This window comes from Leptonotus elevatus, chromosome 16, assembly GCF_054856555.1.
Source record: "Leptonotus elevatus isolate MCC_2025b chromosome 16, RoL_Lele_1.0, whole genome shotgun sequence".
Lineage (NCBI taxonomy): Eukaryota > Metazoa > Chordata > Actinopteri > Syngnathiformes > Syngnathidae > Leptonotus > Leptonotus elevatus.
The window spans coordinates 4,855,509-4,878,074 of record NC_141254.1 but is presented as its reverse complement, the minus strand read 5'-3'; the positions used below and the strand labels follow the sequence as shown (position 1 = coordinate 4,878,074).

At 40.4% G+C, this 22,566-nt stretch overlaps 1 protein-coding gene across 2 annotated transcripts; it reads left to right on the top strand.

Moving 5' to 3' along the window:
• The first annotated feature begins 4,531 nt into the window (after positions 1–4,531).
• Positions 4,532–19,021, top strand: dgat2 (diacylglycerol O-acyltransferase 2). 2 transcript variants are annotated; one of them, XM_086057556.1, is made up of 9 exons: positions 4,532–4,617; positions 5,946–6,005; positions 7,153–7,281; positions 7,499–7,606; positions 9,732–9,802; positions 13,980–14,184; positions 14,659–14,833; positions 17,348–17,550; positions 17,643–19,021. In XM_086057556.1, exons 2-9 carry the CDS (start codon positions 5,966–5,968, stop codon positions 17,795–17,797), a joined length of 1,086 nt encoding a protein of 361 aa, XP_085913682.1. In that variant the 5' UTR covers positions 4,532–4,617; positions 5,946–5,965; the 3' UTR covers positions 17,798–19,021. The 2 variants fall into 2 exon arrangements, with proteins under 2 accessions (XP_085913682.1, XP_085913683.1); XM_086057557.1 differs by lacking the exon at positions 4,532–4,617 and having other exon boundaries at positions 5,847–6,005; positions 7,113–7,281.
• The last annotated feature ends 3,545 nt before the right edge of the window (positions 19,022–22,566 follow it).

Genomic DNA, 22,566 nt, shown 5'->3' with positions numbered 1-22,566 from the left:
CTAGATGCCATGCTTTATCCTGCTATTCAACGATGACAGATTTATGAGTTAGCCTGATTCTTTTTTTTTGGAGGGTGAAGGGATTACACAAGTCCGTTTCTTCACTCTCTGTTAAGGCAACTTGTCTGGGTTTTGGGTTTTGGGATTTGGTCCTTGCCAATATAGTTTCCTAAACAGTCACAGAGTGCATTTGGTTTCGACAGTCATTAACTTTTTTTTAAAACTGTATTTCTGTATTGTTACATGTAATATTTAATGTACTTCAATAATATTCCAAACTATCTTTAAAGCTGTTAAAAAGTGTTAAACATCTCCTTAATGTATAAAATTTTCAATGATTTTCAAACAACTGCATTTCACCTTTGAGACGATCACCACCAATAACCAGGTTAGCGAGGTATCATCGAAACAAGTAAACGTGTTCTGGTTATCATTTAATTGCAGAATAGTGACTCTGGTGTTGGAGCAGTTCTCCAAATGATAAGGCTGTCTGTGAACTTTGGCAAATGCTCTTTTTATGAGCTCTTGGCTTGAGCTGGATATTTCCAAATTGAACGTCTGTCTGACTGGACGATGCCCCGTGACTCTTTCGACACAATCTGGACAATGCGTGTGTTTAAGTAAGAAAAATGTTGCCCAAATAAAATAAAAAATTGAAGGATAATTTGGGGGGGGGAAAAAGAGCACTAAAGGCATATAAAGGCAATAAAGTGGATTAATCTTAAACCAGACAGTAATGTAGGAATAACACTGAAATGTTTTTTTGTTATTTGCGTGTATATACTGTAAATAATATGATGAAATGTATTGCGAGACACTCCTTACCATGGAATAACAAAAACATGTGTTTAAAGTTGATCTGAACACACACTGTTCGCTGTGACGCTGTACATAACTGATAAGTGTTGCGTTTCCTCTTGATTGAGCTGGTGTGAGGTCAGAGTAACAGCATTATAGACTTATTTTTGAAGAAAGAGATCAAAGTGCAAAACAGCACCAATCTTATCTTTGATTTTCATGGAATGAAAAGAAAACATGGGCTCAACTACCTGCATAAACATGAACATGTGGTGAGACTGTAGAACAATTCCCTGGACACAATATCAGGTCCAACGGCAATATTCACAATTAATCAACAATTTTTTTTTTACTAGATGACTGTGAATGTGTTCAGTCAAAAAATAACCAAACAGTATGTCATCTGTATAAGTTAGAAAAGTCCTTGACTTCCCCCAGAGGAATAACTACGTCTACCTAGGATGGCACAACAATTTTGGTCAAACACATGATCCACAGCTTTGTAAAAACTCAGTGGTCCAACCTTTTCCTTTTTTTTTATGAAATTACCAAGTGTAATTGGAAGAACAGATTGCTGAATTACAGGGAGGCATGTCCCAACTGTCACCTCATGTCAAGGACTGTCTAAAAGCTGTCTCGGCTGGCAGGGTTTGTACTTTCTGGATCTGGATTTGCCACCACTGCAAGTTGGCAAACGATATGAACCATCGGGTCAAATTTTTTGATGACCTGTATGAGGTACAAAGGGAAAATAATTTTAGCCAATGAAAATAAGTGTTGCAATGTTTAAATAAACAGACAAGCAAATACACAAATAATGCAGCGCATGACGGTTGCTGCAGTGAAGGCTTGGAAAAGTATCTCCAAGGACAAAACTCCCATGGGAAATAGTTCATCATCATACGCTCTATCAGTCTTTCACATACTAACGGTTAGTAGTATTAGAGGCTCTACTAATCAGTGGCGCAGTAGTGTAACAGATATGTTTAGTAAGAATTCACAAACTAATCACACATTTTAGAATGGCAACATTTCCCCTAGGGCTGAATGATAAAAAAAAAAAATCTAATTATGACTGTGTGTTCCCCCCCCCCCCCCCCCCCCTCAATATTGTGATTCTCTTTTAGACGTTTAGGATTTCTTTATCGTAGTTTTGATTGACATTGTAGTTGCGAGCAACATCAACACAATGCTATCCCATACTCATATTCATTCGCTAATTCAGGATGCTAAAAAAACGCTAATTAAATGACGCCGTCATTGTATGATACGGCAGAAGTCTCCGACGTAAGTGGCTAGCCGCTAGCTGTTAGTATGCCTAGTTGGTAGCTGTAGCCTAAGTGAGTTTGACAGCTGGTAAGTATTCTGTCTGTCTGTCTGTCTCTCACTCTTTTTGTCTCTCTCTCTCCCCCTATATATATATATATATATATAAACACATTATAGTCCAACAGATGAAAAATCTAAATGGTCAATGGAGCGCACTTATATAGTGCTTTATAGTGATCATATGTTTTCAAAGCCATATTCACATATCTGATTCAAACGCATTGGAGTGAAGCCTACACCGGTGCGTCGTCAACATATGGAAAGGTTAACCTTTTTAGTTTAAACTTACTTCAACCTCTACTCACCGTATACTTGCAAATGGCAGAACAAAGGCTGTTTTATCTCTTTGGTCCTATTTTAAGTCCTTCTATGTTGCTACTAGCCTCATTCTAGCTAGCGTTAAGCGAGGTCGTCGTGAGGTCTGGCATCCACATTTGAAAAATCCATTTTGTTTGTTGCTAGCACAATGTTGGCCGGTTAAAAGTGAGGCATTGGCCAGCCATATATTCCCCTAACTATTTTTACTCTTCCAGGCGTCCGCTCGAAAGAATCGCGTAAGTAGCTTTCACGCACGTGCACTCACCACACTGATGCGTCACACATATGGCGACGTATGGGCCATCCAAACATTTCTCTCTGACGACATTATGTTCTGACGTGTTATACCAGTATGAGTACTCAACTCTTAAGTAGTCATTGATACAGATACCAAGCACTGATACCACTAGTAATTTCGACACATACCATTTTCCAAAGAACAATGACTTATACATCCCAATATAGCATGTTTCCTTAAAATGTCATGAAATTAATTGCAATTTTCTATGATGATTTATCTAATTCTACACATATACTCACTATAAATCGGGTCCGCCCGTCTTAGACTTGATATAGACCAAAAATAGATGTTGAAAACTGTGTCGTGTTATAACCCGTCCAATATAGCCCATATTTAGCCCAAAAATTGTCGTTTAAAATTGAGTTGTCTTTGGCCTATCGAATGTGGTCAAAATTCAGCCCCAAAATTAAGTTGCTTGTCCAATGAGGTCCAAATTTACTTTACTAAAATAGTTGAAGATTTATCTGATTTAAAGAAGAGGGATAATGGGAAATGGAATTAATTGCTGGGATCACGTAGTAATGGGTGCAGGATTGCTGGTAGGCTGGAGAGCTCATACAATTTTCCAAATAGCCTCTTTGACGCCGACCATGACATGTTGCGTTCGGCACCTGTCGTTTCGGCGGACGTTAGTGGATTGGATTGGACACAGGCGAAAGAAGAAATGAGAAAGAAAAGAACAGGAGAAAGATGTAAGTATTATGTTTGGGGTCTTGCAATGTTGACTACTGCGTTAAGAATGTATTCTTCAACGTAGGGCGTGCGTCAAGCTAAACGCGTCTGTAGGCAGTGTAATTCAACTGAACATGATGCTACAGTGCTTGGATAACTAGCACCACATGTTATGGCTCATTGTTTGTGTGATTGTGTTCAAACACCGCGCTTAAATTAGTAGCTAGGCTATTAATTAGTTAATTATTTAGTGTCAACCTTGTGAACCCAATAACGACACTATCGATTTGTGGTTATTTAATAGCCATAGCTTACTGGTTTCATTGACTTTTGTTTTTATGCCCTTCATAAGTGTGCCAATCTACAAAAAAATCAGCTTTCAGGAATAAATGCTTTTTTTTGTTTGTTTTGATTCTTTGTGTTTAAAAAGTTGGATGGAAGGCCACAGGACAAGAAATATATAATGCCATGGCTGACCATCTGAAACATGCCGCTTCAAGGTCTGGGGGTGCAGAGGCTACGACGATTTAGTTGTTATTTATAGCAATGTTGACAATAAATGTATCGGTACTAAAAAAAAAAAAAAAAAAGGTCTTATTCTTGATTGAAAATCCAGCCATGACTTTGTGATTAAATATTTTATTGGATTAAATATTTTATTAGATTGTAATAATTACGATTAATGAATAATTTAGGGATGTCCTGGCAACCAAATTTAGATTTTTTGGTTCACTTTTCAACCAAATTTAGACTGTAAAAGGACATCTTTTTAATGATGTCTTTTCAACGTCTTGAAAATGACGTTTTTTTTCACCTTTCACTTTTCAACCAAATTCAGACGTCTTTTGGACGGACGCCAATGAAGTCTTTTCAACGTCATTTCAAGCAATTTTTGCTGGGTGGGAGCATCTTAAAGGTGGATTCAAGGATTTTTTTGTTGCTGCGCCTTCCGGGTGGATCATCTTAACGATTGTTTCTCGATCCTGTCAATCAGTCTGCCGTAACGACGTTGTGTGCTCGTTCCTATAGCTAGCTGCTCACCGCGTACTGTGAAAATAGCTGAAAGCCACAAGAGGACACTCGCCTTTAAAGTGAGGCCGGGTGCAGAGATTAAAGACACTGATGAAGATGAAGATGAAGATGAGCTCGCACGTTAGCGACATTTGAGAGGCGTTTCCCCCGGAGGAGCAGGAGAGCTGGTAGGATGGTCTTTCGCATGTGCAGTTTTTTAAACTTTTGTTTGGCTTCTACTTTTTGAAAAAATCCTTGAATTCACCTTTAATGGTTTGTCAGACATGTATGCTTTTAGTTCCCGATAATAAAATGGCCACAAGAGGGCAGCCAATACTGATATCGGCAGCCTGCACGAGTACCGGTACCTTGAAATAAAATGGTATTGGGATTTATTTGAAAGTATCAGTACATGAGTATCAGCCGCCCTCTTGTGTATGTTTTATAATCAGGAACTACAAATTTCGAGAATAAAAAATTTACATTCATTTCATACAAATTTTAGGAAAATGCTATACTTTATATGGGTATATACAGTAGGTCTTTCTTTAAAATAATCTGTCATTGTTTTTTGGGGGGGACATTTTTTATGTATTTAAGTACTTGCGGTATCGACCATCCTTAAACAAAACAGCACGTTTCTCTCCTGAAATAAGACTTTAGATGGTGAAAGTGACACTGGAGGAGTCAATAGTATTTTCACAGGAGCAATTATTAGTCAGCAGGATTGGAAAAGTATTTTTTGCCTGAGTTATACTTGATAAAAAAAAAAAATAGAATAGAGGAAAAACAAATTTTAAAAGTAAGGCCTCATTATTTGCCTAGATTATTTTACGTAGTTCTTTATAACTTGAAATGTTGTGCAAACCAACCCAGTTCGCTCCTGTTGTAACACTTATGTATTTATAATTAAAAACATTATTTTATTCATTATAATCTTTCAAGGGGAATGATGAATATGAATTGACAGTAATTAGTAAATAAATCAAATTTTGTCAGAGGTGGCAAATCCAAGTCCATAAAGTAAAAACCCTGCCACAGTTAAGCTTTAGCCCCTTGCGCTAGCTAGCTCCCTAGCAGGTAAACGAGCACCATGGGTGCTAGCTAACTAGCTAGCGAACAGGTAAACGACCACCATGGGAGCTCGTTAACTAGCACTTGAAGCTAAAGCCAAACTGTGGCAGGGTTTTTACTTTCTCGGCCTGGATTTGACACTTCTGAATTTAGTTTAGGGCCTCTGGTGGCTCCACATGACGTAACTCCATGAAAGAAGTGAATTAAGTGAAGCCAAGTTGCAGCTCCACGTGTGTGTGCGTGTGCGTGTGTGTGTGTGGGTGTGCGTGTTGGCGGAAAGTACGCGGGCGGGTGCGCGCTTGACTCCTCCCCGCGGTGATTAAATGCCGCCCGGCCGTCTCAACTCCTTGCAGTTGAAATCAGTCATGACGGGGGAGCTGTGAGCTTGGACCTTTTAGCATCGTAGCACGTAGAAACAGAACATCTGATTTTCTTTTCCCAGACAGTTGACGACCAAGAAGCATGAAGACCATCCTTGCCGCATACTCGGGCGTGCTCAGAGGTAAGCACGGTGCATGGAAGCTTTAGCAGGAGCCCCTGAACTGCACGGTGAAACTAATTAGTTGCCATTCCTGGACACAACATGCTTAAAACCCCTTTAAATGTAATTGACTCAAGTAAACAACTGTAAAAATCGTACATGCTTAGAATTATTAATACAATGAAGATTCGTTTTATATTGTGATATTTTTTGCCTGTGAAAACGAAGAATATAAAAAATATTAATGTTTTGGGGGACATGAGTAATCCTTAATACAAATTTACAGCAGCACCACGATTAAATCTACTTTGTATAAACATGACAATATTTGTTCCAAGTAAATATGGAAGTTGATTTCATGAGAAGAGAAGATTAAAGGGCAGCAATGCAAACTTGTATCTTTTGCCGCATGTACTTTGCCTCATTTAAATTTGTTCAGTCTACACGTGCGGACTGTGTCACTATATGTGAAACGAGGACATGCCATGTTTGTGTACTTTTCTGTCCGCTAACCAGTTTGATCGAGATCAGCAAGTTCATTAGAGATAAACTACCAGCAAAATGTATCGTTAAAGCAGTCCGGCTGATTAAATCAGCTGATTATGGCCAACATTGCCAAAATTATAAAATGAAGGAGGCCCACTTACAACGAAAATGTGCATATAATTGCTGCCTACTAAAATGTTATTTGGGGGGCTGGGATTTATTTTATGCATTATTTATCTTTTAAATTAATAGTCTGCATAATCCATTATTTATTTCTGTCAAAAATGTACATCGGCCTAAAAAAATACTTATCGGTCGGGCCTTACTAAGTAGTCATGGGATCTAGTTAGCAGGTATATTACCCTGGTGCCGAGTTATTTTCAGTGTGGACTGATGGGATTAGTTAAGTCTTCCAGGAGGGAGGTTCTTATTGAATCTCACTCAGACCTGACTCTAACTATTGATCTTACTATGAGTAGTTTGCATGTAGTCTTCTCACATGTTACTTTGTGGCTTCACTGTAATTTGACTGCAAAGGATTAATGGAATTCATGTTTACTTGCATCTGATTCCTTAGACCACTCATTTAGAACGTGACATGACCACCAAGATTTTAATAGATTATTTTGTGACTCTCTTCAGGATTCTACAGTCATTTTCTTTTTTGGTGATTTCCGTCCAGGCACCGGCTCCAGCATTCTATCCTCCCTGCAGGACCTGCCCTTGGCTTTCTGGCCATGTGGATCCAAGATGGAAAAACATCTCCAGGCCATATCCGTGCTGCAGTGGGTCATCACCTTCCTAGCCTTGGGTATGTGTGTTTTGGTATTTGTAAGAAAACCAACAGAAATTTAAAGAATTAGCATGCAGTCTCATTAGTCCCAAGTAGGCCAGATCACTAAGTTGCAGTATTGTACTGTATGTGCATACTAATGCTAGGGCCTTGTGGGGATGTTGTCCTCTTATAATTGTATACTTTTGAGTTCCCATTCTTGGTTTTTCACGTGCAACCCCCCCTCCTCTTTCAGGGGCAGTCTGCACTGTGCTGCTAATCTACATGTTCTGCACTGATTGTTGGCTTATCGCTGCCCTTTACACCTCCTGGCTCATTGTTGACTGGAACACCCCAAAACAAGGTATTTTCAGTGTTATAATAACACATGTGATGTGAGGCTACTGATCTGATGATGATGATGTGGTCTTAAACCAAAAGTGGTTGTAATTTCAACGAAAGGGGCAAAATTGCATCATTATATCACCAGTGAGCGGTGTGGTTTTTGAAGTGTAAAATTGATTGGGCGATGCAAGTACAAAGATGCTGCTCTGTTTGATAATCAATGCTTGAGTGTCTTTTCGCATGTGAATGAATGTAAAGATTTAGGAATGACACAACGTGACCCTATCAATGTATGTCTTAATGAACGATAAAAAAAAAAAACATACAGAGTAGTAACACATTTAACTAAATGTAATTGATCAACTAATGGAAAAGTCTTAGTCAACTTGTGCTATCACACTAATGAGCTAGCTATGAGATATTATATAAAGTAGAGAAAACTGCATTCCTATTCTTCTGTTTGTCCTCCTGACAAAACTAAACATTGAATTATTGAATCCTAGATTAAAAATGCAACAAAAAACATGGTCTAGTTCCTACTGAAAAATATCTGCATGTCAACATGTACACAATCTCGAGCCAGTCAAACAGTAAACGTGGTCAAATTTGCCAGTCGACATTTTGCAGACAAATGTCAGACAAAATCCCCTACAGGATCAATTGGGAGCTTTGAATTGTGATTTGGATATTGAAGGCATCAGTGGATGAGTCGCATCATTTCCAAGTCGTGAAACCATGGTGAGACTCATTAAATATGTAGCTAACAGGGGAATGCTCGGTGCGAAGCTAATTTGCGTCCAACCAGCTATGAGCTGCGGCTCGCTAGCTAACGCGGCAAACTTCCGACAAGTATTACTATCAATAAAGGAGGAATAGCTAAGTGACCAAGACACAGCGCAAGAAGCAAAAACAGGAGAATGAGTACCCATGCTAACCATTAAGCTAACGTGACATGTATAGAAGCAACACCAGAATAAGTGCTTGGGTAACTACACGTTTACTGAAAGTCTGGCTTTTATCGCATTACTGTGCAGACTAACCTTCTATGAACAGCAAATTAGCAAGTAAAATAAAATAAGAAAATAATGCAACAGCTACACAGTAAGCAATGAGCACATAAAAAACTTGGAACAAATCGGTAAGTTAGTTACAGTATAAGTCAGCCAAGAGGAGAAGCGTTGGTAGTTTTTGATAACTGCATCGGAATCAGTAAAATAAAAATAAAAATCATTTTTGTTTTCATTTGTTAATTTTTTTTCTGAATAACCATATTCATTTAGTATCAGCTACTGTATCCAAGCTCCTTAGATGTCCTAAGATGAAGGCTAAAAAGTTGAGAGCATAAACAAACTTTGAATGCTGTGGGAAAGACACAGCACCATGACAAAGTGGCCATCCTAAACAACTACATTTGTGACACAAATCAAATATTTCTCACCGCCTAACTATGTGCAAAGGAAAGTAGAAGTAAAATTGAGGCTGTTTCATTTAATTACCAAGAATAGTCGACAGCTTGGCTTACTAAACCGGCATTGACTTTGCCTAACATTAGCTTTAGGGCTAGATAGCGGTTAGCGTTGGGAGATGTAGCTGTCAAATAATCAAAGAACCCTACATTTCGTATGCTTAATACCACGGCAACAATTGACCGATATACAACAGAAGAAATACAGTATATTTTACAAATCTGTATTATTATTATTTTTTGGTGTGCTTTGTTTATACAGTGCTTTTCCACCTTACAAGGCCCTCAAAGCACTTTACATTTTGACTACTCATTCACTTACTACTTATGAAACAGCTTCAGGAGCAACTGGGGTTTCAGTATCCTGCTCAAGGATACTTCGACATGGTCACAATGACCTGGGATCGAACTCACAACCTCAGGGATTGCAAGCCGACCACTCTATCACTGAACCACACCGCTCCCCAATTGTTAAAATGTGAAAGGTGAAAATGGAGCTTTACTGTAACAAAACAATGCACCGATTTTCAGGCTGCATGTCCAAAGGTCCAGATGCCCATTTGAATTTCTCCAAGAGGAATTATAACAAATATAGTGAATTAAATGATAAACAGTCTATAGTTTGTTTATTTATTAATTTATTCATTTTTGAATAATTGTAATACTGTTCCATGACCAGGTGGCAGGAGATCTTCATGGGTCAGAAGTTGGACAGTGTGGACTTACTTTCGAGACTATTTTCCAATAAGGGTAGGTAAGAATAACAGTTTGTTGTTGCTCGTTGAGTGAGACGACCTCACTCTTGATCAATCACTGAAGTTCGTGGGCTAGCCAAGCATCATTTTGAACTAAGAAAACAACACTGACTGCTGAGCAAGTTGTTGTGTATTTCTGGTTATGCTCAGGTATGACTTAATAGATAAGCTTATCAGTGTTTAGGTTCACCTATCAAGCTGTCTGTTAAGACATTGACGTAACGTTGTCCTGCCTGATAGGCTAAGGGTGATTTTTTTTTTTTAAACATTATACTCAGTTGCAAACATTTAATTATAGTACATTCCAGGCCAAAGTGTGAGTGTTTTATCTTACAATAGGACTTTGTGTGTTACTAAGGAAGTCAAAGTCGATACTAATAACCAATGACTTGGTATCTCGACAGTTGAGTTCTATGTATTGTGCACAAAGTAGTATTTGCAGTGTGTTGACGAAACCAAGGGGATGGACTTGAAGTGATGCTGTTTGGTCGAACTTTGTCCATCACATTGATCTGTCCTTTGTGTGTGCGCGCCATGTGGACCTTGCTATAGCAATGTTGTGTTGTTGTTACCATCTTAAGAAATGTCAGTGTTGCAAAAAGAACAAATCATACGTCTAGTAATCTTTGCTGAGGTCTGCCTTTAAAAGTTAATCTTACAACTGTTATAAATTACTTTGTGTACGTGCCCCCCCTATCAATTGTGAACAACTGACTGTTGTTTACATGAGCTGGACGCTAATTGAACAAAGTTCAAAGTACCATTGAAAGGAAGTCAGGCGTTTGACACTTAGAAAAAGCAATTATGATCTCAACACAATTTGCATGTCTGTTAATGTCGCTGTCTATAGCAGTACTTTTTGTGACCCCAAAAAACAAATTTTATTTTTCTGTACTAGAATACCGTAAAGTGGAATTACACATCCACTACAGTAGGTGGTAGTGATGCTCTCATTAATTTTTTTTCTTTTATTTTTTTAAGGTAAATTGATGCTCTTCAAATCGTTTCTGTTGAAAACTAACTGAAACTTTAGGGCACAAAATTACGACGCGTATTAGGGCCACGTATAAGGGCTGGGGCAATATTCAGAGATAAAAACTAGCTACTTTATAAATTCGCAAATTTGCCACTTAATAAACTCGCAAATTTGCGAATTTATAAAGTAGCAAATTTTGTGAGTTTATAAAGTGGCAGATTTGCGAGAAAAAAAATTCAAAAACTTACGAGAAATACACGTAGCGAACTACTCGGATGTTTGTGCCAATACTTTTCGGTCGAATTTTCAAATAAGGAGATAGTAATGGCTTTAACCATACCATGTTAAAGTAGCAATAAGGAACTTTTCAACCTTAATAAAATATTTTCATAACTCTTCTGATGAAACATCGACTTAAAACTAGTTGAATGGTACCTTTGCCATGGCCTGAGTGAGGTCTGTATCATTTTTACTGGCACTAAACAACTTTGAGGAGGATGGTAGGAACACTGCCACACACAAAAAACTACAAATGTGCTGACAGCTTTATGGCATACGTCACTTCCCCCTTTCCACATTCATTACAAAGACTGAAGTCAATTTGAGCTAAAAAAAAACCGATGCATTGTGCTTGTCCTCATGGGAAATGTGATCTTCCTTTAGGCACAACATTACCGTTTTTGTCCATACGGCACCGCCATAATCAACATAGACCGAAAGTTCCTTAGTGCTGCTTTAAGCATTCACTCTTTGAAGCGTTGGATAATGGCCAGCGACAAAGACGCCTCACTTTGCGAAGGTCCACACCCTCAGGATTAAGTATTTAAGTTAATTTAAAAAATGTACTTGTACATTTATGTTTCCAGAATTGTTGTTTACACATTCTTACATTTTGGTATTTTTTTTAATACAAATGAGCTAAGTTGATGTGTCAAATCTGCTGCTCTCTGACATTCACTTGCATTTATCTAAAGTATGCTAGCATCTGATTGGTTAGTGTTTAGTCAGCTGATGGGGGATCAGGAAGTGTTGTCGCTCTAGCTGCCGTTTATGACGAGTAAAGTTTGAGAATGAATCCATCTCCACCCTGCCTTTTCGTTTTAAAAACAGTGTCCTACTAATCACCAACGAATCCTCACATTAGTCTATATATAGCTATGCTATGCGTTATTCTCGTAAGTTTCTGGGTTTCTTGTCCCACAAATCTGCCACTTTATAAAAAAAATTATTGAAATATTGACCCCGCCCTCTAAAAAAATATATTTATACGTGGCCCTAATACGCCATGGTACAAAATACTGTGTTCTTCCTGGGAGGCTTAACAGAAAAATGTTGAGAAGCGCTGGTATATGAAGAACCCAAAGAATTGTGTTCCTTTGGGTTCATTGTTATCCCCATGACATCCAGGTGGAGTCTTGTGGTACTGGGGGATCATGAATGTGATCTCATTTGCTAATGTGCTTATGCAACTAATGTTTGATCAGCTCCTCGCATGGTATTGTGTACACATTGAGTAGGCTCTTAAGTCTGTTGTACAGATCAGGGCACACTGTCTTGTTTGGTTTGACCATCATATCATGGAAAATGTCAATATCTATGAAGTTGTCTTGTTCGTGGCTGAACAGGGTCACACTATACAGTATATCCTGGGTCATTATTTTATGACAGCAATTAAAGCAAGATCCATTGATAAGGATGTCCTAGTTTCTTAGTTCTTAATGCACATGCTGGGTCTAAATCGTCTCTACATTTGAATTAAATACAATATAATGATGTGCATTTTTTGTGACACCCCAATTCAGGGGTGTCCAAACTTTTTCATTTGAGGGCCACATCCAAAAAATCAGAAGGATGCAAGGGCCACATATATTATGAAGAGAAATTGTGTTGAGTCCTAAAAAAATTGTACAAATAATTTATTTGTGATTTTGCATATCTAGAAAAATGCTGCAGTATATAAACCAATTTATTTGTAATAGTGGAACCTATTTTTTTCCGACATCCTCCCTTCTTTCGTTGACCATCTCCAATTTAATAATTTTAAAACATTTTAAATTTAACTGTGTCAAATGCCATTTTTAGTATAAGTCGCGGGCCACTGAAAAAGGATGGTGGGCCACAAATGGCCCCCGGGCCGTAGTTTGGACACATGCCCTAAGTGGTTTACTGTATTTATGAAGACAAAACATTCATCAACTTCATTTTTTTTTTTAATTGCAACATTCTAATGTATTGCTGTGACTATTTTTTTCCCTGCTTTTCTGAGTATTTTTTTCTGTTTTACTGTTTTTTTTTTTCTTCTGTCATTAAAAAAACAACTTGTTTTTCTGATACATTTTTGGGGGGAGCTTTATTTTTGTGTATTTTTTTATTTTATTTTTTTCTGTCATTAAAAAAACTGGGAAAAAATATTTAGAAAAAGAGAAAATTAAAAAAAATACACAAAAAATAAAGCTGCCCAAGCTGTTTTTCGGATTATTTTTTTTTCTGTCATTAAAAACAATAACCGAAAAACAGAAAAAAACCTCAAAGCCATACATTAGAATGTTGCAATTTAAAAATAAATTAAGTTGATGAATGTTTTGTCTTCATAAATACAAAGTTGCTTTTCTGAATATTTTTTTTCTGTTTTACTGAATTTTTTTTGGTCATTACCCCCCCCCCCCCCCCCCCCCGAAAAAAAAGGGAAACAAATATTCAGAAAAAACGAAAATAAAAAATACACAAAAAATAAAGCTCCCCCAAAAATGTTGTCAGAAAAACAAGTTAAAGATACACACAAAAAATAAAGCTCCCCAAGCTGTTTTTCTGAATATTTGTTTTCTGTTATACTGAATATTTTTTCTGTCATTAACCCCCCCCCCCCAAAAAAAATATCCAGAAAAGCTGAAAATAAATTTTAAAAAATGCACAAAAATAAAGCTCCCCCTAAAAAATGTGTCAGAAAAACAAGTTTTTTTCTCTCCAAGGAAGCCACTCTCATTGAAAAAAAATACTAAACGTATATTATCCCCCCCAAAAAAACTTTCGACCATCATGTTACCATGATATATACTGATAAAACAGAAGCATGAACTCACTTGTACACATTTATACAAAGTATATTTTTGGAATCACACACCATTGCTCTCGTCACATATTCCTGCTTTGCTTTCTGGAAACCCGCCTCATTAGTCCTTGTTCTCTTGTTCACCAGCTAATTAAAACCCACAACCTGCTGCCCAACCGGAACTATATCTTTGGCTACCATCCCCATGGTATCTTCTGTTTTGGAGCTTTCTGCAACTTTGGGACAGAGGCCACAGGCTTCTCTAAGAAATTTCCAGGCATCAAACCCTCCCTGGCAACTTTGGCAGGGAACTTCCGAATGCCTGTCCTGCGGGACTACCTGATGTCTGGAGGTGAGTAGATGCGACCAGCTGCAGAGTCTTCATATGCTGTCTTGGAACAGGTGATAATACTGATAATTTTATCAATGAGACAAGGGATCTTTGACCTTTTGCACAGCTGAAATTCTGTTTACTTAATTTTACTTTGCCTGTTGTCCAGAATGAGATCTAGTCAATACACACTCACTTTAAGTTTACGTTAGGTCAGTGTTCCCCAATCATATGCATGTGAAAGTATATAGACCTAGGGATGAAATTATTACATTTTAAACTGTTAGTATTACCAATTCAAATTGTATTTGCCATTAATACCTAGGGGTGTGCTTAGATTAGATGTGTGATAACAGCAACACACTTTTTTCACCGCACAAACGATGAGCCCGAAATAAGTGGGATTCTGACTCCACTTCATAAGACCACATCAGAATACTACAAATTTGGTTTTGGTTGCTACAGGTTCTAATAATTCACCCTTGCATGTTTCAGGTATCTGTCCTGTGAACAAGAACTCAATTGACTACCTGCTGTCATGCAGTGGTACAGGGAACGCAGTGATCATTGTTGTAGGAGGCGCGGCGGAGTCGTTACACAGTGCACCAGGCATGAACTCTGTCATTCTCAAGAACCGGAAAGGCTTTGTGAGAATGGCACTCCAGAAAGGGTGAGTTGGGCTTCACACAAGGGCACGAGTTTCCCAATCTGCTTTCACATTCAAATGTCATTTGCAGGAATTAGTTCAAAGTACAGGGAATGTTATCTAAATTATGTTGTGGCCTTTTATAGGGGACATGCATACTGACAGTCAGCAGTAGTACACATTTTATCGGTAGTGGCCCCCAGAGAACCTAAACAATCCTTATTATGTCACTGAGGATTATCAATGGTTTCACCCTTTAAAGCAGATTACAGCTAGTTAGAAAACAAATGCAGTTATGCAGACATTACAACATAAGAGCTTGGTAAATGCTCAAACTGAAAGGACTGAAACTCTCGCTGGAAACAAATACAACTTTCTGCCTGCAGTGCGGACCAAAATCTGACATCGATCGTACAGGAACTGAACAGCCCATATCAGGGGGTTAGGTACACCATACTCCCGAAAACTCCCCAAGGGACATGGTTGAACGCCTTCTCCAAGCCCACAAAGCACACGCGCACTGATTGGGCAAACTCCCTGCACCCCTGGTTCTCTGTTCCACACCCAGGACAAAATCCACACTGCTCCTCCTGAATCTGAGATTTGACGATGGATCCTCCTCCCCCTTCCCGACGCATCATTGAATAGACCTTACCAGGGAGGCTGAGGGGTGTGATCCCTTTGTAGTACTGCGGTCCCATTTCTTGAAAAGGTGGACCACCATCCCGGTCTGCCAGTCCAGAGGCACTGTCCCCGATGTCCATGCAATGCTGTAGAGATGTGTCAAACATGTCATCCCCACAACATCTAAAGCCTTTAGGAACTCTGGGCGAGTCTCATCCACCGCCGGGGCTTTGCCATCAAGGAGCTTTTTAAAACACCTTGATGACTTCAACCCCAGAGATAGGAGAGCCCAAACTCCGAGTCCCCAGAATCTACTTCCTTAAAGGAAGGTGTGTCTGAGGAATTGAGGACGTCTTTGAACTATTTTTCCCACCGACTTGCATTGTCCTGAGTAGATGTCAGCAATACACCATCTCCATCGTACACAGTGTTAATGGATCACTGCTTCCCCCCTCCTAAGACACCGGATGGTGGCACAGAATTTCTTCGTAGCCGTCTGGAAGTCATTTTCCATGGCCTCATCAAACTCCTCCCACGGCCGCTTATTTGCCTTGGAGACCATGGAATCTGCGTTCCACTTGACCAGCTGTTACCTACCAGCTGCCTTCACAGTTCTAGAAGTGTAAGAGGTCCGATAGTACTCCTCCTTCACCATAATGGCATCCCTTACCGCTGGTGCTCACCAACAGGTGCGGGGATTGCTGCCACGACAAACACTGACCATCTTCGAGCCACAGCTCCTGTCGGCCGCCACGACAATAGAGGCATGGAACATAATCCACTCGGACTCAATGCCCCCCAAGGATGTGGGTGAAGTTCTGATTTAGGTGGAGTTGAAACTCTTTCGGACAGCGCACTCTAGACGTTCTAGATGGTACCAGCAGACCCTCACAATACATTTGCGTCTGCCAGGTCGGACCGGCATCTTCTCCCACCGTTGTAGCCAACACGCCACCAGGGGGTGATCAGTTGACAAAGCTTCGCCCCTCTCTTCATCTAACTGTCCAAGACTGCATGTTGGATAACACAATCACCAAGTTGATCATCAAACTTCGGCCTAAGGTGTCCCAATGTCAAATACGTGTATGAACACCCTTCTGTTTTAACGAGGCATTCGATAAGAGCAATCTAAATAACTGAACACTGCTTCTGTTCTGATCGGGGAGTGCGGGATTTCCTCCCCCAAAAAAGTGTGGGGACACAAAAACTGCGGTTTGGTGCATAAACATCCAAAAACACACCGGGGTAAAACTCCGTTAAGGCGCCAAGCTCTGCGCCTGTCACCGTGGGCAAATTCCAGAGTGGAATGGAGTCCTCCTTTCGAGAGGACTGGTACCAGAGCACAAGCTGTGTTGAGTCTGCTTTGTCTGATCCCTCACCTCGGACCTGTTTGCCATTGGTGACCTTGCCAGGAGCATAAAGCCCCAGACAACTTAGTTCCTAGGTTCATTGGGACACACACACACCCCTCCACCACAATAAGGGGGCGGCTTGAGGAGGGGGTTTCCAAAGCATGTAGGGGTTTAATGGGGAAATGGTTTTGAACTTGCATTAATTTCTTATACAAGTCATCTATCATTGCCTAATACAGTAACACAATAACATAAATTGTCCTATAATTCAATCGAAGTTCTTAGACTTAATCTTTTGGCAAAGAAAACAAGCCTACCTGCACGTTCACGACTTTTCATGTGGGACTACATCAGAAGCATGGTTATTGCTGGCAGCCATAACAACAACTTCCATCTGGATTTTCTCATTCTTGTACCTCCTGTAGGCTGGACAGATGTTCATCACATATAAATGAACTAAAATGATTCTTTAATTTGTGCAGTGGGGGATAATGTTGTAAAATGTATAAAACCCCAGCTATTTGAGCATGATTTGAAACTGCCTTTTTCTCCGTGCCCTCAGGTCTGACTTGGTTCCAGTGTATTCCTTTGGGGAGAATGATGCCTACAAGCAGGTGATCCTGGAGGAGGGCACTTGCTGGAGAGCTCTCCAGAAGAAGTTGCAGAAATGGGTAGGCTTCGCTCCGTGTCTTTTCCATGGATGCGGCCTCTTCTTTGGCAACTCCTGGGGCATCGTGCCATATGGCAAACCAATCACGACAATAGGTAAGTGCACAATAGCCCTTTTTGTTCAAATGTAAGTTGCTAATTGAATGAACAGTTTACTGCAATGCTAAATGTTTTTCACTTTATTGCAGTTGGGGAGCCAATTACAGTGCCAAAAGTAGAGCATCCATCCGATGACATGGTGGATCTTTATCATGCAATGTATGTCAAGTCCCTCCAGTGCCTGTTTGACAAGTACAAGACCCGTTTTGGCTTGATGGAGAGCGACATCCTGCACATCGAGTGAAAGAATGAAGGGGAAACTGTAAACGTTGAGAACTGTTTATCTTCTGACTCCCTCTTCAGATCTCTCCCAATCCCAGTCCAACCTTGGTGCCTGATTTGGATTATCTTTGGAGTCTGATCTCCACACATGAGCACATTTGCTTAGCGTCTCCCAAGCAAATAGGCCGAGATTATCCTCAGGGGTCGACAGGTTAGAGAGAATGGCACTGTGGCTTGGACCAACATTGAACATGACATACTGAGGAATCCCTTAACACAAGTGCCTTTTGTGTGCATATTTACATTTTCTTAATGCTTAAGTGCAAAGGGGAATGTAAGGACTTCAAAATACATGCATTTATATAATTTCCACAAAGCTCTGTAAAATTATACTAGAAAAGCACAACCAATGCATATTAAGTGTAACACTATAATAATAGGATACACAAACCCACAGAATAACGGGGTTGCCAAAGACCTACATTGTCCTCACAAACACATGTACAGTATTGTATTTCTTCTTAAGGAAAGCCTATACTTCTCCATGAGATTTCTGCTGAAAATGCAAAACATTTCTGCATCTGATTTTAGACTGCCATAAAGTATTAATTGTATTCAACATGGAGGAAAATAAGTCTGTCTGTGCTTGTCTCTTAAATGAATATTTACAATGCACTTTTTCTCACTAATTCTATTTTTGTCACAAGAAAATGTTTTTTTTTTTAATATGAGATATTGATTCTCATCTATTGACCAAGTGGTATTCAGGTTTGAATGGATGTGTTTTGTAGTGAAAAGTAAAGTAGTGGTTTATATTCTCAAGTGCTTTTGGAGGTTTCACGACTGCAGTCGAGAGAGAGAATAATGTAAATTATTCTACTCGTTTTCAAGTTTAAGGCATAGAAGATCACTTTTGTAAGCATGCAGTGGGTGGTAATTGAAAAACGGATGGGAATGTCTTGCTTAAAGCCTTATTTCTATTGTGTTTGAGGGTGTCATTCAAAAATATTTGATAAAGGCAAGTTGTATGGACTTTGCCGGAAATCACAATATTTGGGCTTGCGATTGTTATATTGTACTCATTCATAATTGCCATTTGGAAATGACTGTGCTCTGGGGTTGCCTTTGTGAATTTGCAGTGTAATTCATGTGCAATACAACTACTAACAACACACAGCAAAGGTCTGTATGACATTGTTTGCCGAACGATATTAAATTATTAAATTAAACTTTTGTATATTTTCCGAAGAAATGTATGTGAAGAATCTTTTTTGGGGTTTGGGGGGCACATCAGATACAAATACTCATTCTTTATTACTTTATGGCTTAAAATGTACTCTCCACTCCTTTACATGCACCACAGTATACAAAACAAAAATCCTCGGTCTCCTAGTCCAAAACCAATGCAATGGTCTATTGACCATTTTAACGATTGGTATAAAGTCTTATCTGAGCACTGCAATCACTTTTCATTTTGCTCTGAGCACTCTTTCTTGGCACCGTAATTGATTTTGTAAAAAAACAAAACATTTATTGAACATAGAAGAATACAAATACCAGTCAATCCAATTTACATAAATCACATAAAATAAAATAAAAGTAAAAATTATAAATGGGGAGAAAAAACAAAAAATAACATTTAGGTAGCTCCAAGAGGTTTTTTTTCCCTCTTTTTTTTTAAAATCAGCATTGATATTAATTATCTACTGGCATTTCTTTCGTTATATATGTAAGAGACTTAAAATGGTCAATTTCAATCAAAAACAATTTGAATAAAGGTTTCAAGTTTAGAAATTTACATTTATGTATACATTAACCAAAGTGGGATTATTTTGTTCTTAGATTCAAAAAGTGTAATGTTTTTACCATCCAATATAATCTTGTGTTTTGATTCACACATAAAATCATTTTCGATATCCTTCCAAAAAACAGCACTAATGGAGCAATCAAAAATGGCACCGTAATTTCTATTAAGTAATAAATAAATATTGACGTTATTGACTGAAATGGCACTTTTTAATTCACACGATTCAAAAGTTGCACATCTTGGTACTGGCGCTAGTATTTGGTGCCCGATTGGCGGGGTTAAATTGAAAATGGCGGGGTGGGGAAATGAACGTTGTTAATCTCTTATTGATTACAAATGTACAATACAATATCTTGGCAGACCTCATGCAACGCTTAATCAAGGGTAATAAATTGAAATTGGACAATGGCAGATGGCGCCCTCTTGAGGACATGTTAAATTGTACAATAACTCAAACAGGCAGGTTGGACATTTTTACACATTCATTTTTGGAAGTCCTCTCTCTCTCTCTCTCTCTCTCTCTCTCTCTCTCTCTCTCTCTCTCCTTTTTATTTCTGTAATAAAAAAAATACAGATAATCTGTCAAATTAAATCATACTGCCAAGGTCATTGTACATTTTAGGTTCACCCAGGAATTTTATGTGAACGCCAAATGAATATCCCCAACTTTTTGTGCGCTGCAAATATATGCTGTAGATATAGATATGGAAGAAAGAAACTATATTTTAAAAAATTACAACCACATTTACTTCTTTTACTAAAAGGGTTATTTTGCAAAAAAAAAAAAAAAAACATGACAGGGGCAAACAAGCCATCAGGAATTTTGGGAGTGTCCTGAACGGTCAGTCTATTTTCAGGCTAGGAATGAACAACAAATAGTAATCGCTGGACGTCTGTCGCCCTGTCGACGAATAGGATTTGCCGCATGTAGGTCGTCCGTTCAAATGTGCTGAAAACAACACCCCCCGCTCAACTGTCAATACGTTTGAAATGTTTGTCTTGGACTGTAGGATACCTTTATCTCCAAACTTGTGTTTGCTAGGTGATCTAACAACAACTGACTTACCACGTAAACACTTGTAGCCCTTACTATCGCGAAAAAAACAATTCTTGTTAACTGGAAAAATAAACAAACTCTGAATATCGACCAATGGTCTAACCTCCTCATAAATCACTTTTTTTCCCTCTTTTTTTTTTTTTTTAAAGAGCTCAGTATTGTTCATTCGGAAATGTCATCATCATTGCTCTTTTATTTATTTATTTATTTTTTAAATATATATATATATTTTTTTGTATGTGGGTGAGTATGTGTATGTGCGTGCGTGCGTGCGTGTATTTGTTAGCTCACCAAAAACCTATTAGAAAAAATCCCATACCGTTCACCTAAACCGAACACCGCCGTCAGGAGACCCGAGGGGACCAAAGAAAACAAAGGAAAGTTAAATCCAGCACCGACCAGACACCACCCACCGGGCCACCCACCAGAATTCTTCCCCAACCCCAGAAACATCTAAATTACAACAAATCCAAAAAAATAATAATCAGGGAGACCTCAAGAGACCGAAGGAGAGACTGAGGAAAGGAAGGAAGGACAGACGAAGCAGAGTGAGATCAACAGACACCAGCCTCCACCGATTCAATGACCTGAGGAGGAAGCAGATTGTGTCTGAGTTTCGATAGATGCTGGTGTGGTGGATCTGGCATGCATGAAAATCTCCAACAAAGAGGGGAGCCGTCGACCCCTGCCAGGACAGAGCAAGCACAACACCTCAGGGCCCCGCAGGCCGCGGCAGAGCCAAAGGACGACCCCCGGGCCCCGCCAGGGCCACCGGCCGGAGAACAAACCCAGGAGCAGGAGCGCCCCCCACCCCAACACGGCCCGCGCCCCCGACCCAACGCAGCAGGACGGGGCACTGCAGGCCCGCCAGGCACCCCACCGGCCCACAACCCCCGCACCCCCCACGACCCCCATGCATTGCGGTCCGTCGTTCCGGGCCCGGCGAGGCGGTTCGGGGCCTGGCTCCCTCTCCCCGCCCGTCCTCCGCCTCCCTGTCCCTTCTCCCTCGTCACCCTTCCTCCTCCGCACCCCTCTCTCTGCTGCCCTGCCGCCGCCCCTTGCCCTTCTTGTCATCTCCTTCCCTCGTCCCGTCCCCCTCCCCTGTCTGCCTTCCTCCCCCTCCCCTGGGCCGGGGGCTCCATCCAGGGGGTCTCGGGGCTCCGGGGGACGGGCGGGCGGGTGTGGGTCTTGTGCCTGCCCCGCTCCGGTGGGCCTCCTGGCACCTCGGGCGGGCCCAGTATCTGGGGGGCGAGCCCTATTGCCCCGCCGGGCTGGTCCCATATGGGCCCTGCTGGTCGCTCCTCTTAACTCACTGCACTAGTTTTGCACAATACACTTAATAGACACATAGGGCACATAACACATACTTTGGTGGGGATGGGGGGTAGGGTGGAGACACCGTCTTCACCCTACAGGGCGGGGGGTCGTGGGGGGAGCGGGGGCTGTGGGCCGGTGAGGTGCCTGGTGGGCTTGCCGTGCCCCGTTCTGCTGTGTTGGGCTGGGGGCGCGGGCCAAGTTGGGGTGGGGGGCGCTCCTGGGTTTGCTCTCCGGCCGGTGGCCCCTGCGGGGCCCAGGGGTTGTACCTTGGCACTGCCGTGGCCTGCGGGGCCTTGGGGGGCTGTGCTTGCTCTGTCCTGGCCGGAGTCGACGGCTCCCCTTTTTGGTGGAGGTTTTCATTCATGCCAGATCCACCACACCAGCATCTATCGAAATTCAAACACAATCTGCTTCTTCCTCTGGTCGTTGAATCGGTGGAAGCACTCTGCTTCATCTAGCCTTCCTTCCTTTCCTCAGTCTCTCCTTTGGTCTTTTGAGGTCTCCCTAATTTGTTGGAATTTAGATGTTTTCTGGGGTTGGTGAAAGACTCTGGTTGGTAACCCGGTGGGTAGTAAGTGATGTCTGGTCCGGTGCTGGATTTCACTTTATT

Bases quoted from the DNA above. Each gene is read 5' to 3' on its own strand.
- dgat2 (XM_086057556.1), top strand. From the start codon at position 5,966: ATGAAGACCATCCTTGCCGCATACTCGGGCGTGCTCAGAG. The intron at 6,006-7,152 runs GTAAGCACGGTG...ATTTCCGTCCAG, and splicing joins ATACTCGGGCGTGCTCAGAG to GCACCGGCTCCAGCATTCTA. The intron at 14,834-17,347 runs GTGAGTTGGGCT...CCGTGCCCTCAG, and splicing joins AGAATGGCACTCCAGAAAGG to GTCTGACTTGGTTCCAGTGT.